Source organism: Cyprinodon variegatus, unplaced genomic scaffold (assembly GCF_000732505.1).
Source record: "Cyprinodon variegatus isolate N-32 unplaced genomic scaffold, C_variegatus-1.0 Scaffold1412, whole genome shotgun sequence".
Taxonomy (NCBI): Eukaryota; Metazoa; Chordata; class Actinopteri; order Cyprinodontiformes; family Cyprinodontidae; genus Cyprinodon; species Cyprinodon variegatus.
In genome coordinates, this window is record NW_015151865.1 from 106557 (window position 1) to 123870 (window position 17314).

General features: G+C 37.4%; 1 protein-coding gene across 1 annotated transcript; it reads right to left on the reverse strand.

Moving 5' to 3' along the window:
• Nucleotides 1–316: 316 nt before the first annotated feature.
• On the reverse strand, nt 317–13629 carry dalrd3 (DALR anticodon binding domain containing 3). Its single transcript, XM_015402927.1, has 13 exons — nt 13182–13629; nt 10805–11112; nt 10367–10683; nt 7535–7593; nt 7332–7433; nt 7173–7237; nt 5631–5689; nt 5150–5232; nt 4854–4980; nt 4107–4165; nt 3883–3999; nt 3723–3791; nt 317–2543 (listed from the first exon to the last, which is right to left on the reverse strand). Exons 1-13 carry the CDS (start codon nt 13416–13418, stop codon nt 2424–2426), a joined length of 1722 nt encoding a protein of 573 aa, XP_015258413.1. The 5' UTR covers nt 13419–13629; the 3' UTR covers nt 317–2423.
• Between the last annotated feature and the right edge of the window lie 3685 nt (nt 13630–17314).

A 17314-nucleotide genomic window follows, 5' to 3' on the forward strand; every position in this document is an offset into this window, starting at 1 on the left:
CATTTTAATCTGAGGTTAAAAAAGGTGAAAACCCTCAGGTGACTCTATTCAGTGGTTGGCATACTATAATAAAGCAACTAGTTTTAAACTATAAGGAAAACATATTCCCATTTAGTTGCTTAGAACAGAAAAAACTTAATTATGTTAGTTTATAATTGTAATGACTTGTTCTAGCAAAGACAACAAAAAAAACCTCAAAAACATTTTGGAGCATTTACGTATTATTTGCCTACAGGGGGAACCAATGACAGTTTAATGTCAGATGTCAATGCAAAATGAGAAAGGAAAACAGAGAAAGTCTTTATTTATGCATATCCTCTGCTTTAATACTGTTGCAATTACAGGGGCATAAATAGGATCTTCAATCTTTAAGCAAAAGAGGTCCATAAAATATAGACGTTCAATACATAGAATCAAACAGTCATGCTTTGAAAAGTTTTTGATACTTTTTAGATTTGTTTACAGTACACCAACTGAACATATGTTTAAAACCATCGAGCAGACAATGAAATAATTGGTGGAACATTAAGACAATAAATGAAGGAAACATTAACAATCACAGCTTCCCTTCACAATTCTATAAATAGGATTTTAATGTTTAAATTTCATGCTAGTTTATATGTTCTTTTCAACTTTGTGGCACAAAGACCTAATATCTTCTAAGGCTTTTGCTTAAAACTCTACAGTATAATACTAACAGCTGTGATTTGTCCACTGGAATAAATTGGATCTGATGAAGGGTTCACTGCATAAACACAACTTGATTAAGACGTGTGTGCATAACATACACAACCAACACATAGCTATTCTTTTTTTTTTAAAGCGACAATAAATATTTCAGTGTCAGGAACGAATACACAGTAGTAAACATGAATGAACCGCAAACCTCCGTTGGGCATAGAGCAGTGGGGAGGTGATGTGAAGAGGCAGAGAGCAATTAATGTTTCAACCAGTAGAAGAAATGTTTTAGTTCTGGAGAAGAGAAGTTAATGTCGATTTGTTTTCTTTTCCCGTTAACTCTTAGACAATTATCATCTCCTGTGTTAGTGTTACCATGACTTTAGTTTTTGACTCAGATTTGAAGGTCCAGGAAACCTTCCTCATGGTTCACCCCATTGTGTTCTGGAGGTAAGATAAACTTAGCCCTGGTCTAGCATGTTGGTTTTTAGTTCCAACTGTTTTAACCCTTCAAATCACTGCCTTTGACTGATGATAAGACTGCATGTCCTCACACGAAGATCAACTTGCATTAAAACTTGCTTCTTTTTCTTACCTTGTGTAAAAGAGAAAAGGGCCTCATCCTCAGATGGTGCTACCTATACATGCAGGAACTCACAGCTTACCCTACAGTATACCATAAAATATTAATTTTAAGGCTTTTTATAGAACTGGCACGATTAGATGCACTGAGTAAATGCAGAGTGCTCTTTATGCTGAATCACCCTGTATTTAAAATCTGATTCATTTAACTGAAATCATTTAAAGGCGGGTGTAGGTCTGACTTGGCATTTCAGAAAAGCTACGGTTTTTGTTTTATTGGCATCATGGCAACACCTGAAAAATCAATAATGTCAGACAAAATACAAACAAAAACTTTTTATATACTGCAGGTTTACAAAAAGAAAACGGCGCAGCTGACTGCCGGAGGTTAGGTTTTGTTAGTCCAGTGTTAGGCTGTCAAATCTGATTCTCACTTCTTCTCTAAAGCAAATAAGAACTTCCACCGGTATCAACCCGTCACTTTGATCAAATCCATCCTAAAATAGACAAAACTTCTCTGATCAAAGTCCGTGTTGGTCAAAAAGCATACACTGAGACATTTTTGAGTTACATCTTTCTGCCCATTGGTTAGGAGACTCATATTACTCCATGATTTTGGCACAAATAATAAAGCAGAGCTTTTCAGTTCCATGTGTTATTGATTGCTGTGTGAGAGCTGTGCACAACAGGTTTGGACATGAAAACAAAATGACTGACTGCAGCTTGGTCCGTTCTTGTGTCAGTGTTCTGATTCTAGGTGTGCTGATGTAAAGCGATGAAGGAAAACTGACATTTCTGATTGGTCGGTTTCTCATTAGGACATAAGAGTCTGGCAAAATCAACTTCCTTGAAATTTAAGAGAAGCAGGGGGGTTGGAATGAAATGAATGGGATGCTTCCTAAAGGCAGAACCTTTTGCTACGCCCACACCCATTGTCCAAGACAAAATCCCAAATTATCCCTTTAATACTGTCCATCTTTAATTTAACAAGCATCTTATAAAATATTCAGTTCCAGAATGTCCACCAACACTGGGAGGGAGCGGTGTAGAAATATTATATCATCTGTAACACTGTGTCTCAGCTAGATACACAACTAACAGACAAGAGTTTAGGGAAAGGGTGGGTGAGGCTAACAGGGAGGGATGAGGGGATTATGTTGAGGCTATAGTTGCCTGATGGGGGGCAGGTTGAGGGTCTCCAGAGCACTGTGGTAGAGCTCCCTCAAGGCCTGTAGAAGATGGAGACGACAGAACATCTGGTTGAAAAGGTGAGGCAACGGTTCCTGGAAACAAGGAGGAAAAAGTCAGGGAGGGACGTGTTGGATTGAAAGCACACATAAAAAAAAATGCCATCATTTATAGAAATGAGCCATAAAAACAAAAAAAATATACAACAAATAAAGATATCTTGCTTCACAAAATGTAGTTTTGGTCCCAGTTTACCACACTGCATCAACAAACATCCACTGGTTTCACTATAATCTTTTGCCTACATAGATGTTAAAATGGAACGAAAAATGTATTTTCGTTCCTTCCAAAACCAACCAACCAACCCCCTCCCCCTTAACAGGGGGCGGGGCGCAGAAGCAACAAGCCAAACAAAAAAGCCCAAAACTCCCAAACCAAAAAAAACTTCCGCAACCGCCCCGGGGGGAAACCCCAGACAAAAACACACAAACACAGACACACAAGACCCTCCAGCGCCTCACACAAAGCCCACAACCAATCCGACAAACCGGAAACACCACCAAAACCACGCGACCAGACCAACTAGCGACAGAACAAAAAACAAAAACCAGGGAGAGGATCATCAAAAGTAAAGGGGACACAAAATTCCGTTCGGTGAAATGCCCAAAAAGGGCAAAAAAAAAAAGAAAACCCATAAAAAAAAACAATAGAATGACACTTTGTTCTGAGAGGAGAAAGGTGCTCTAATAAGACGTGAATAAAAATAAACTTTAAATCTTAATCATGTGTGTTAAATGCCCAACAGAAAGCATGGTGATGGTAGCATCATGGTGTGGGCACAAATAAAGCAGTGAATGCTTAAAAGGTAAACTTGAGATTCTTAACCTGCTGCTTGTTACCTTGTTGTAGCGGTAATCTGTTTTGCAGTTTTTCATATTTTACATGGAGGTGAGAGGATGAATTAAAAGCAAGCATGTATAGGTGGAAGATCCTCTTGTATATTGCTTTTCAGAGAGGGCCCATATTTTCTAACCTCTGCTTTATACTTTGAAAATGTGTTTATTTGCAAAAGAGAGATCCATCAAATAAAATTTCACCCATTTAGATTTTTGGATGCAACTTGGCCAAACGTGACAAAGTTAAGACAGCATGGAAACAATTTTCTAGCTAACTGTAAAGAAAGAAACTCAAATGCATCTTTAGTATATTCAGCACATGTAGATTTACCCGACAGGGTCATTTATGAATACACAAAGACATGAACTTGTCCTTACCCCAAGCACATGGACTCTGTTGTAGTACGAACTAAAGTCTTTACTGAGCGAGACCAGAAACTTGCAGATCTGAAGTGAAACAAAGGAAGAACTCACATTTAAACCTGCAACAAACTTTAGATATCAAACAATGAGATCCAAAATGATTAGTTAAACATACCTGTTCTGTTTTAATATTAACTCTGGCCCCTCCCCCTTCACAATCTAACGCTTGTCCTGATTGGTCGAGCAGCTCAGAGAAAGGAATGAGGTAATTGAAGAGCAAAAGCCACTCACCCTGTTAAGGAAAAAATAAACATGGAGGTTTTTTTTTAAGCTTCGCACAAACATAAGACAATTAAAAAAATTTAGAATCTACAGAAATCAGGACACATTGAGTGATACCTCTTCTTTGAGAGCAGAGAAGTCGAGCTTGGAGCCATCAGGGATTTCTGGGTACAAACCTACAGCGGGTCAAAAAAACACTATAAGCATTTACCCTGCAACAACATTCATTGTTTTTATATAGATATAATAATGTCCGCCACATAATGGCTACATCTTCTTTTATCATGTTTGTTTGCATTAATGTGTGACTGATGGCAGCATACACTGTGATCAACAGTAATGAGCAACTATTCCACAGTAATTTGTTCTCCAAAATCAAGATATCAAAGTCCAAATGTTTTCTACCAAAAGTCTCATTTGGATACACGTATTTTATATTTGCTCTAAAAAGGTCAGCTTTGGGGTGCAACTAACAACCATTGTGCTAATTTATTAATCTGTTGATTCTTTCTTTGATTAATCGATTAAAAATCAGAAGACAAAAGGTTCCTTAAAGAAGGTTTTAAAAAGAATTTAAACCAAGTGAGGCTAAAGCTTCGCCCTTTGAGGACTACTGGATAGAAAATATTAATGGAAAAAAAGTTTTTTCACCTTGAATGCAAAATGTTTATATATTTTTCACTATTTTGATATAACTGTGTTTAGTGGATTGCTCTTTTAGCATTTAGCATCTGGTAGTTTTTAATGTTGAAAGTAAATGCATAATAGCAAATAAATAAAGGATAATTGAGGTTATTTGTAAGCTAGAAGAGCAGATACAGTTATAGGAGTTAATGTTTTCAGGTTTGCTGAAAAGTGACTTACCCTTCTCCACTCCTCGCTCATAACTGTCGAACAGGGTGTGCAGTCGTGCGCAGTTATACATCACAAACACGCCTCCTCTTGGCCCTTTGGTCGACACGCCTCCTTCCCTCTGGACGTCCAGCGTCACCTGAACACAGACGGGAAACAATTGCTTGGAAAACCTTCTTGAATATCCCAGCAGCCTGAAGGAGCTGATCTACTTAGAAACACGTTTGACTCTCATAAAGAGCCAAATAATCTATTTATCTTCGTACACCTTGAGGACAGCTTTAGGTGAAGACAGAGTTTTAACTCACAGGACTTGTGTGAACAGTTGACAGCAACTCGAATCGGATGGTGGCAGAGGTCATGACCTTGATGATGTCATCCCAGGTCTGACCTGAAAGAGCAATTGATTTGCTTCATTTATTTCCAACATATATAAGATTATTTAGGTTATTTTTAAGCATTCAAATGCAGGAGGTGACGAATTAAAGTACCTTACAAAACCTTTACCCCTCTTTACTGAAATTATAAGTAGAGGTACAGTATGGAGGGCTTTTAATAACAATGCAACTCAGATTGCTCTGATTTTAGCTTGTAAAGTTAGAAAAACATATTTTTTTCAATTTCATTTCATAGTTTTACACCAATTTCGCTGGCTTATTGCATAAAAACCTGTTTAAATGCATTGAGGAGTGTGTTTGTAATGTAACAAAATGTGAAAAGTTCAAGGGGCATGAAGACTTTTTAAAGCAATTTATGTAAAGAGCACAACAGTTTTCAATCGATACGCACCCTCTACTTTATCTCCATACTTCATCTCGGAGGCCTCCTTCATCTGACCTTTTCTAAGCCTGGACCAGAGGGAAAACAAAGCTGCATTAACACCAATCCCTGGACTTAAAAAATACTGCTACACTAATGGAATAAAAACATAACAATCTCTGATGTTTCTTTCATTTAGTTAGTGTAGAAATTGACATTTTTAGCCATTGGTGTTAGCTGTGAATACAAACAGCACTGTTAAGGAGAGCAAGATACTGGAGCTACGAAAGGACAGTAGGCGTGTGATGGCAAACCCAAAATGACGGTTTATTTAGTGCAAAAGTCAAAGTTTGGTAGATTTTTGTTATGCTTCAATCAAGAAAAACATACAAATCTAAATTTTCTTTACTTTGATCAGCAATAAAACAATTGGTTATTTGGGTTCTCAAATTAATTTGATTTCATTATGTTCTCAATTTTTTTAAGGGGACAAAGAACCGGCTGGAGATTTGGTTTAGCAATTAAAGAAGCAGGCACAGAAAATGCCATTTCAGACTAGTAGCCTTGTTAGAGCCCAGAGCCAGTGTCCCACTTTGCAGTGGAAAGATGCAGAGTTCTGGAACAATCCACCATTTCTCCCCCAATGTGGTTTAAAATCCTGCAGGTTTCCAAATAGCAAAATAGAGCTGAGTGGGTAGAGCGCCCAAAAACTACCCAAGTTGGGGTAACACTACTTCCTCATATCAGGTACATTTCTCCAATGTGAGATCAATAAAGTTCAATTATTGTTATTATTATTTAAAAAATTTATCGAATTGATTGTAACTAATTAATTGATTATTGAAATAATTGCCAACTAATTTAGAAACCGATTAATCGTTAATTGGAGAATAGAGACCCTAAAACATGCCTTTAGCTGACAAAGTGACCCACTTAGAGCAGTAATTATACCAAGATTGTTTAAAAAACATTAAGATTTTTAATTTAAGATAACAAAAACATTTATGTCTGTCAATATGTTGTATCCAAAACTCCTTAAGTGGAAAAGTTTTGCTATCTGATTATTAAAGCGCCTGTCACACCTTGACGATTTAGACCAGCGTATGCCTGATATACGAAAAGTCTGGCACATTCTGGAACATCAGGCGTACGCTGTCTAAATCTGCAAGGTGTGACAGAGCCCTAATCGATTAATCAAAAAAAATAATCGGCAGATTAATCCATTTGCAAAACAATCGTTAGTAAAAAAGTAGGGAGCAGTAAAACTACTCCTAAAAGTATATTTTTGATTTTTAAAAAAAGGTGAAAACTGATATTTTCTTTATGTTGTTTTGTTGACACTTTTCTAATTTGTGCAACAGAACATGCTGTGCTTACTCAGTTTTCTGCACGCGTTCTGATAAAAAACGTGTTTTATTTGTTCGGTTTGTGTGAGCACCAAATCGGAAAGGGCTGTCCGTATTTTAGATACTAATAGGTGTAACAACACTTCCCTGGAAGAAAAGCTTTTAAGATATAAAAGGAGCTATAAAATAAAAAGACTCAATAAATCAAGACAGTAATGCATCTTACTGCAGATACTGTGCAGCAGTGAGGTGAGAACCGGGGGTCTTCACAGGCCCACACACAAGATGTCTCTGCAGGCACAGAAACAAGCAAAAGCAGGTTAAAAAAAAAAAAAGGATCACGATGAGCTTTGTGATGTGTTTGAGGGCCAATGATTGTAGTCACCTGACTGTGCGTCGCTCCACTGGCTCTCCAGAGCACCGCTATCTGCTGCTGGCGAAACTCATCCTGACAAGAAGTCACATGTAGCACTGTTACCATGGTTTCCTGGAGAAAGAAAGGAGCCAGGAAGGACAGTTTCTGTGAGAACAAAGAGTTCTGCAACATGTGGCGTTTGTGTGCGATGAAGGTGTGTTTGTTTGTCTTACTGTGATGTCAGCTGTGGACAGATCAAGCTGAGCCAGGTGGGAAACACTGTCTCTGTGAACTAGAGATTAAAATAAATAAGGAACTCTTTGACAAGACAGTTTGCAGACAACTGTCATATTATATCCATTTCCCTACACTTGTTTGAAAACAAGCAAAAATTGAATTTTGCAGATGCCTTATTAGCTTCATTACACTTTATTACCAATGAATGGTACAAGATGCTAAACTCTCAACCAGGAGACAAAATGTTTGGATCCTTTTGCTACCTATCAACCCCAAATCACCATCCTTCCACCACCATGCTTTACAGTCAGCAGGGGTGTTCTACTTTTTTTTTTTTTTTTTTTTTCGGACCAAAACATGGTCTGGAAATTTCTGGCAGAAATATCAACGTAAAGATCATCTGCTCAAATAAGATGGTTCCAGAGTCATTCAGATACTTTTACAAATCCTTTATCAGAGTCATGCACAAAGGGACATATTGCCTGATTCATGCATCTCCGAGTAATCCTCCCTGTCTTGGAAAAGTGAGTGGCCCACACCAGAGCATGTGAGCAGAGCAGAGTGGAAGAAACATGGTGGAGCGCAGAGCAGTTTTCAATTCAAAGGCCGGAGCGAGGATTTCGCTCCGCTCCCTCCAGGAAACACCCCCTCTGACCCCCCTGCTCCTTCCCAGCCATCAACAAACCCACTTCCTTCTATCAGCGAGTGGTGATGTGACACAAAACTTCATCATTTCTGCTCAAAGTTTAGATAAAGTGGCTCTTTTTGCAGTTAATCTGCACAGTGACAGCGACTGGTATTTTTTAAGTTAATTGCTAGAGTTCTCTGATTTTTTTTAGGCTTCCTAAAGAAGAGAAAAGGTACAATAGTTTTCATAGTAGATGATCAGATCATGAAAGTAGATTTAACTGGGAGCTTCTGGCTGCTAAAAGGAGCAGGGAAGGTGTAATTTACTTAAAAAATTGAGCAATTGGGCATCAGTAGAAAGCAATCATGTTGAACAAAGCTAAAGTAGTTCTAGGCTACCTTTTTTCTGAATGACCGAATGTATTTATTTCACTATTTCCTCTTTATTATTACCAATCTGAAAACATGCTGCCATTAAACACCAATAAAGACGAAGCGAATCTGATGGAGGAAGGTTTACAGAAACGGCTCCACTGACAGGGTTTCTGGCAGACACTTGCCAGTCTGCTCCGCTAAGGATGTGTTTGTTTGGTCGACTCAGAGATGAAGACTATCCTTCCCATCTATATCAGATCTAATTATTAGCATGCATAATGCACAGGAAACATCTAACGAAACTGTTTAATCTACTGAAATAGAGCTATTATTCAAATGAGTTACAAGTGTTTTTTACTTCTTCAGGAAAAACACAAAATCCTCACTGACTGAAAAACTTTTGACAAGAAAAGGTCAACCAATGAGTTGGTTTCCAGTTTTAAATATTGAGGATTTTAATTGACAATTATTGTCGTTTAAGGACCACATTCCTTATCTTGCTAAAAGAAAACTGAAACTTCTTTTAGGATTGTATTACATAAATAAATGCTGTTTTTATTTTTAGTGTAAAAGGGAATCTGTTATTGGCTTGTACGTGTTATTGGATTGTACATAAATGATTATGCTCACTATCTTACCAGACTTGATAATGTGTACCATGGGGCACTAAGATTTATTTCCAGCTGTCATCTGCTTAATTGCATTTGCAATATAACTGCAAATGAAAATGCAATTTTCAAAATCGCAGAGACACCCAATTTTTAGTCACAATACATACAAGAGTATGACACTACATTTCTCCCTGCAGCCCTTTAGGGGGCAGTAAAACGATTAAAGTGAGTATGCTGTCGCACAGAAGGGAACACAGAGTTGCAGCTAGCACCTAGCTCTATGTATTATAGTAGAAGAAAGAAATTTTAATGCAAATTTTACAGTAAAGTCCTGCAACACTGGACTCTGCACAAGCTGGCTTTCAAGGTCATGAAAAATGTCAAACCCTGGAGTTAAATGTCGACACACTTTTGCTTAGTGCAAAGGAAAATTGCAATAAAATTGCAATCACAATGTTGGTTGAAAATAATCACAACTTAGGTTTTTGGCTAAATCATTAAACCCTAATTGAGATCTCTACTATCAAGTTAACTGGCCCTCCCTCTGTTCCAGATGTCCCACTCACTGTTATGTCTTTATCTATTTAACTAGTATTTGTGCTCTTCCATTGTATTTGACAAGTATTTTAACAAGAAAGCAAGGAAGTTATAATCACCAATCTATGGATGTCCTACAATTAGCTGTCTCCAAAGGACGGATCCAGAGCTGGGCAAGAAAAGCTTAAGGTTTTCAGCAGCCCTTAACTGGAACGAATTACAGTCTACACTTCACATTCAAGCCCTTGTGATGCTGAAGGTATTTAAAATCATTTTTAAATCAATGCAATGTCTGTATCTATGTCTGTGTGTAAATGTTTTAATTTAGAGTTTCGGCATAGTTTTAATGTTTTGGATTTGTTTTGTGTTTTATGTGTTTTAACATATGCTGCTGTCCTCTTGGCCAGGTCTCTCTTGCAAAAGAGATTTTAGATCTCAGTGGGACTAACCTGGTTGAATAAAGGCTAAATATAATTTTTAAATCAGCAGAAAAAGTGAACAAACTCAACAAACAGATTAGAGAATTTCCTCTCTGCTAACAGCACAGGTGTATTTCATTTTGTTTTCAACAATGAATCCAGTTTTCTAACTTCATTAATATAACAGGGTTTTAAGCATAAAAAGTAGCGGAAGGTCTTGAATAACCAGAGAAGAAATCTTCCCTATCCCAGGCCTTACCTTTGCAGGTGCCAAGAGTGGGGTCGTATCCAAGCAGTCCCTCCTCCTGGAAAACCCGTTTTAAATTAATCCTGAGCCCTCCTTCGTTCTCCTCCTCCTCCTCTGCAGCCTTTCTACCTCCTCCTCCGCTGGTCCTCCTGCCTCTTTCCGTTCCGCTCTCTCTGTAAGGAGAGCTCTCTAGCGCTTTCTGGATCTTCTCCTCTCGCTCATCATTTGTCCAGTTAGCTTGAGCTGTGGGCCAATCAATGCCAAGAGCATGGAGGAAGCTGGCCACATCGCTGTCTTCGGGAAGAGTTGGGCAGAAGTAAACTTCAAATCTAAGGCGAGGAAGAACATTTACATCATTAATTAATTAAATAAATATCAAGACAGTTAGAATATGGTTGTAAACACCCCTTTACTCCACTCACTTTTTATCTAATCCTATCTCATACTCACCCTTGTCTCCTGAGCAGCGCCCCCATGTGGTCAGCCTGCAGAACCGTTCTCAGCTGGCCCAGACTCAGAGTGTCCGGAGTGGGTGTGTTGGGTTTAGGGTGCAGCGCGGGACAGTTAAGCACCACGCATCCCTTCCTCTGATTCAAGGGCTTCAGATACTCGCTGATTCCCCCTGCAAGGACAGACCTGAAGGCTGCGACCCGGTCCACTCGCAGCCTCAGGCCCTCACCCATCACCTCCCCACCTGCCACAGGGAGAACCCCACTGCCACGGAGCGACAGGACTCTGGCCATCACAGCTGGAGGAACCTAATGGAGACACAAATAAAACATTTTCAGTAATCCCAATGTTTCTTTTCTTTAATTAGAAATGTTTTCTACATTAGTTTAACCGTCTTCATTGCACAAATACTGATGTCCCCCAAAACCAGAGTGAGCTAAGACTTAATATAGTGCATTTTGTTGCATGTTGCATTCGACTGAAAAAGAGAAACTCATAATTTTTTTTCTGAATTAATGTGATAAGTTTGTAAATATAAATAAAAACTCTTTTTTCTCTCTAAATTAACAATATTAAGTAACATAAACAAATTTATAAAAATGTTTAGTTTTGCTGAATTAACAGGATAGTTTTTATACAAAATAAATAAAAGATCCTGTTTTTCTGAATTAAGGAGACATTTTTATAAAATAATATATATAAGAAAGCCCTGTTTTACTGCATGAATGAGATATTTTTAATAAAAAAATACATTAAAAAGCAGTGTTTTTGAGAATTAACGGGATAATTTTATAAAAACTATACATATAAGGCCCTGTTTCTCTGATTAATGAGATTAATGAGAAAAAACTGTGACTTAGTGGCCAACACGCAGCTGTCCTTGAAAGGGCGACAAACTAATATTGATCACATCTAAATAACTAAGAGACAAGAGAATTACAGGTATCTTGATCCCAAAAGGGAAAGTAAAAATGAATTAAACTCAACAAAGATACAAAGATAAGCTTCTTTAAAGGAAAGTAAATGAACATCCACTATGAAATCACAGCAGAATTATCTCATAAATTCATAAAAACAGAGCATTTTGATTGATGTTTGTAAAAAATTACCTTGTTAATTCAGGAAAACAGAAACATTTTGTTTATTCATTTGATTAAATTATGGCTTTAATTCAGACAAAAAGACCAGTTTCCTTTTTCTAAGTGACTGCAATATGCTTTTGTCTCCATTTTAATGACAATGTTAAATAAACAAGCCAATATTTTAGTACATTCAAACAAAGAGCTAAGACTGCAGAATTGTACACTAATATCTACATTTCTTTTTTGCAGCGAAAAGCAGGAATCATTCTGGCTGCTGCAATAACAGTAGAATCCGTAAAGTCCCAGTTATTATATCATCACATTTATTGTATTTTCTGCTCATAAGAAACAGACTTAGGCAGAAAGTTTTTACAGAAATATAGAATAAAAACATAAAATTTACAAGTACTTGTAAATTTAATGTATTGTATTCAGTCATCTATTTTTGATACACCAAACCATAGAGCTTTTTTTCTTTTTTTTTTTTAGCATTCAGCAACAGGTGGGGAAGGGGCATAGTAATGCTTGTCCATGCCCCATATATTCAGAGGAAACAGGCTGCAAAAAACCCCTATGCCAAGGGGTTTTTTGCAGCACCTAAGTGGGAGTTTCAGAAACCTGCTTCTCGCTGCTTGGCTCATGTCTGTTCCAACTACTCCAACAGATTAAAAAAATAATATTAAAGTTTCTTCTAAGGTAAAAATCTTAAATAATAAATAGTTGAAAGGGGTGAGGAAATAAAGGCTGCCTCATATGACCACTGTCTGTGTTCTGAAATGGAGGCTGCATTTCTGCACAGCCAGCTGACCCACATTAGATTTGCCACTCAGGGGTAAATAATCCCAGCTGCAGGCTGCCCATGTCTGCCTGAACACAATGGATGGACATCAACGGCTTCATATCGATATATTTAAATCAATACTGGAACTGTTCCAGTTTCTGCTCTATCTGAAAGCATGGATAATTTTATGCCTACTTTTTAAAGGGAGATAGTTCCATCCGTTGTCTAATTGGTTGACTTTTAAACAGGCGAACACCTATAGAGGTCAGCATCGATTGATGAACAGAGGAACTATGTTCCTCAGCGGAGGAATAAATTGAGGAGTTTTGGCGTAGGAGCTATTTACGTGTTAATTAATGTGACGTCAGAGCGTGAAGTTAGGGTCCCGAATTTAGTTAGATTTTTTTTTCAGTCTGTCTGTGCAACAGGCGATTTATTGTAATGGGTACTATATTTTTATTAAATGACAATTAAAAATATTTTTATCCGAATGAATGTAAGACGATTGACAAACCTGTCCGTCAGCATACAGCGTGTTTAGCATCGTGCTCGGCGACAAGAAGTCCCTGTTCCGCAGGTTTTTGGCGCTGCTCTCCTTGAACCAGAGCTTCTCCGGTTCGGGACACAACCTGTCTCCCTTTCCATTGCTTGGGCCGTGGACGTGTTCGCGCTTCCCTCGCAGTGCAGAACTGAGGGCTCGCACTGTGGAGGTGATCCGCAGTGGCGAGAGCTCCTCGATGTCCTCCATCATCACCGCAGCGCTGACAGGTGAGCTGAGCTGGCTATCTACTCATTCAGTCTCTTTTAATAACCGTTTCGGAACTGCTGAAGTGTTTGCTGAGCCGGTGAAGCAGCAGCGAATATGTGAGCTGTTCTGGTCCGGTAGCTGCTGGTCGATGTCAGATACTGGCTGTGCAGGGGGGAACAACATTGGTTGTTTACTGTCAGCGGAACTCTGTAAAAATTCTGTTTCTACCCGAGATGCATATTTTGGTTGTACCGGTTTGGCGCCATCTAGTGGATTGAAGGACATATTGCTAAGCTAGTGTACGGTATTTAATGTTTGACATAGCATTGGATAAAAATAAATTGCTTGTGTTTATAATCTGTTTTAATTGTTATAATACGCAACCATATAAATATTTGTAGATATTACCGTCTCTGCTGTTGCCAACGCTGATAATATTATGAAAAGATTCACCTCTTTCTCTTAATCTTAGTGATTTACAACACAACTAAAGAGTTAAATTGACTCGTAGTTTGTTTTGTATTTTTCTGGATTCCAATGCTGCTTGGATGAACAAAAAATATTTGGTAGATTTTTGAAAACCTTTCAACTTTAAGGTAAGGTTTGGTATATTATTTGGATATAGCACTGTATGACAGGACTGTTAACTCTCACCCATTGGGAGTGAGACTCACACATCTCAATGTTTCCACACACTTTCACTCCATATTCCCAATTTCTCACACTAAAAAATTAGACATTAAAACACAACTCTGTTCCACTTATTTATGTATAAAATACCACGGTGATCAAAATCTGTATCAGTGCCAGTAATCCAGTAATAGCTTATTAGTTCCATATTGTTTAATTTATTTGAACTGCATAGAATAATTAATAAACACAGTTGTGAAATTCTTAGTAAAAAGTATAATTAAGATACAAGTATTTTAGTAGGGCCCATTCCGCTTTACTTCAATTCTCTAAAAAAACACAGAATGTAGAAAATAATTTATATTGTGAGAAAAGTTTTCCACATAACTACATATCACTTATTGTTACTCAGTAACATTTGCTGTGCTATAAAAATTGCAAAATTTGCCCCTTTGTTTCAGTTAAACCTAGAGCTGTAAATAATATTCGTTTTGTATCGATGCGTCGATCCAACAGGCGGCGCTCCGATGCATCGACACGATTATCGATTCATGGTTTCATCTTTTTATCCATTTGCTCCTGGAACAACTTTGCTACTTCTGTTATTTGTTGTTGTTTCTGAAATAAAATGCATAATGATATTATAGCTTTCATTGATGTATTTAAAAATTTGAAACTTTGTCTTGCCTGTAAGGTAAAAAAACAATCGAATTGTATCATGGAGAATTCTTGAGTATCGAAAATAATCGAATCGTTGGGTCAGGAAATTGATACTGAATCAAATCGCCTCGATGGGTGTGATTTACACCCCTGGTTAAATCCTCTGAAAACCTCTAACCTATAGCTGCACCCATCCTCATCTAACCCTGACAGGGTTTCCTGTCCAAACTATTTCAAAATCTCACCCCAAGGTTTGGTGAAAAGTTGGCAGCCCTGATAAGGTCAGTTTTAAAAATCAGATTTACCACTATCCTTACAGCCCACATTAACTGCCATTACGTTATTAATTTGCTGTTATATGTGAATATAATATCAGTTTCAATATGTTGTATAACTACTCACTCCTGTAAACCAGGAAACAGATTACAAATGTTTTTGAAACTGGTAAAGTTTTAGATGGGATTGCTTGAGATTCTTGAAATTTGTATTGCAACCCAGCAATAACTCTGTAATGTAACAGCAGAATTTAAATTAAACATCATTTTATCTTATGGAAGTAGAAAGTTATAATGCAAGTTATAAAACTTCAATTTTTATAAAGGAGATGCAGTACCGTTAAACAGACAGATTTACTTAAAATCTTTCAGTGGTTATGATATTTTTCCGGTATTTATGGTAATTTAGACAATTATGAATGTCATCCAATAAAAACAAAAGGAATTTTTCAGAGGGTTTAAAGGTACCGGTATAGAGGAAAATCTTTTATTTCCGTATGTAAATAAAAGGGCGTTCATGAGGAGAAATGGGTTCATGCATGCTCTTAATCACACATTTTTTTTAAGTGGAGAGGGCGGGTCTTTTAAAAAATCCTTCACAATTCCTTTAATTACTTACCACTCAAAAAAAGAAGTGGTCATTGCGTGCTACTGAAATGTGGGATCATGTACTTTACAGTATACGCACCCAGTAATTGCCCAGGACTTAATTCTTTAATTAGTGAATCAATACAGTCCAATATAAAGACTATCAGCCTGCTGCTGTGCTGATTTAAAGAAAGTTGTTTTAGTAGCAGTCTTTAGCATGTTTAGATTGTTAGCTCTCCTTACTTTTGATATCCTCTGTGGGGTTTAGGTTAGTTGTGTTTCCTGGTTAAACCCCAGCGGGAGCAGGCGATAAGTTCTCCAGGATATTTGAATTTAGCATCTTTCTACAGGACAGAAAACAACTATGATTCTGTGGCTGTACGAGAAGCACTTTAGAAAGCTGAGCAAGATCCACACTTATGTCTTCTTCTGTGAGAAAAGGCACTTCTTGTGAGGTCCGTTCGGGGTTGCGTGCCATAAGGAGTAAGGCAATTGTAGCCCATGATATTGATACGCCTGTATTGTTGCTTTTTAAAGCATGAATAATTAAATCCTCCTCTATCATGAAAACAGCCTTTTTGTTTCACAATGCTTTCTTTGCTCCCATTTGTACAGCAGTTTCTCCTTCCACTTAACTTAATTTTGATTGGATAAAGTACAGTAGGTATATAGGCTTCTCTATGAATACCCGGCTCCTTTGGCTGCGGCCTTGTAACATACTGTGATGATTATTTAAAGCACCAGGGTGTAAAATCCACACGCTCCAGTAAACAAGTTTTAAAATGTGTTAATTATATTAATCAGGATTAATATGGTTAAATGAATTAAGTAAATTTTAACAGGATATTTTTATTTATTTATTTTTTTTAACCAAAAATCTTTATAATAGAGCCACAAACTTGGGGGGTGGGGGGGAGTATTCCATGGTTGTTCCCATGAATGCATCCCCCACAGTTTAGAAAAAATACATTAAGAGGTCGTTTTTTTTTTTTAAGCAAAGTTGCTCTAAATTTCTTGTTAGATGCATGTAGAAAAGTATATCTAGAACAGAGCTATGTTGCTTATAAGTTCATCAATATATTTGTTTAAATGTGTCTCATGAAAGCTGCATCAGGGTTTTAGAGTTCCCACTCTTAGACTGAAATTAAACAATCATTAGATATAAAATGAATCATCCATCAAAATTTGCATGGAGAAAACTCAGGCTTTGCATTTTCGAATGGATTAATTTAAATAAAGCCGTAATGATAATGCTTTGTTTCTCAAATCCGCTACTTTTAGATTTAAACTATGCTCGGTGTATATTTAGGTGATAATCCCTATTTAAACTGTGATTTCAAATAAATAAAATAAGTACTGTGGTAAATAAACTTTGACTCTTGCTTTTAAACACTAAAGGATATAAAAAAAAATTAAAAAAAAGTTCTCAATGAAAATAGATCCAAGTTTTATCATAGAAATTTCTCTTCAGGCCTTCTGCAGTTATGGCTGCTGTTCAGCGTCTCTTCAAAAGCTCCAAGATGGCAGATCAGGATGAATAGAGGAATATGAAAAATTAATGAAATCAGCAGCCGCTGCTCTGGTGTCTGAAAAGAGCTGCTTTCAGAACGACAGAGCGTCACTTTGCTCCATCATGATCTGCTCTTTCTGCAAACAAACAGAACGCTACAGAAAACACTCTCTCAATAACAAGCTGTTAAAAATAACCCACTGCAAACCCATCCTCCTCCATAGGTTTGAAGTTTC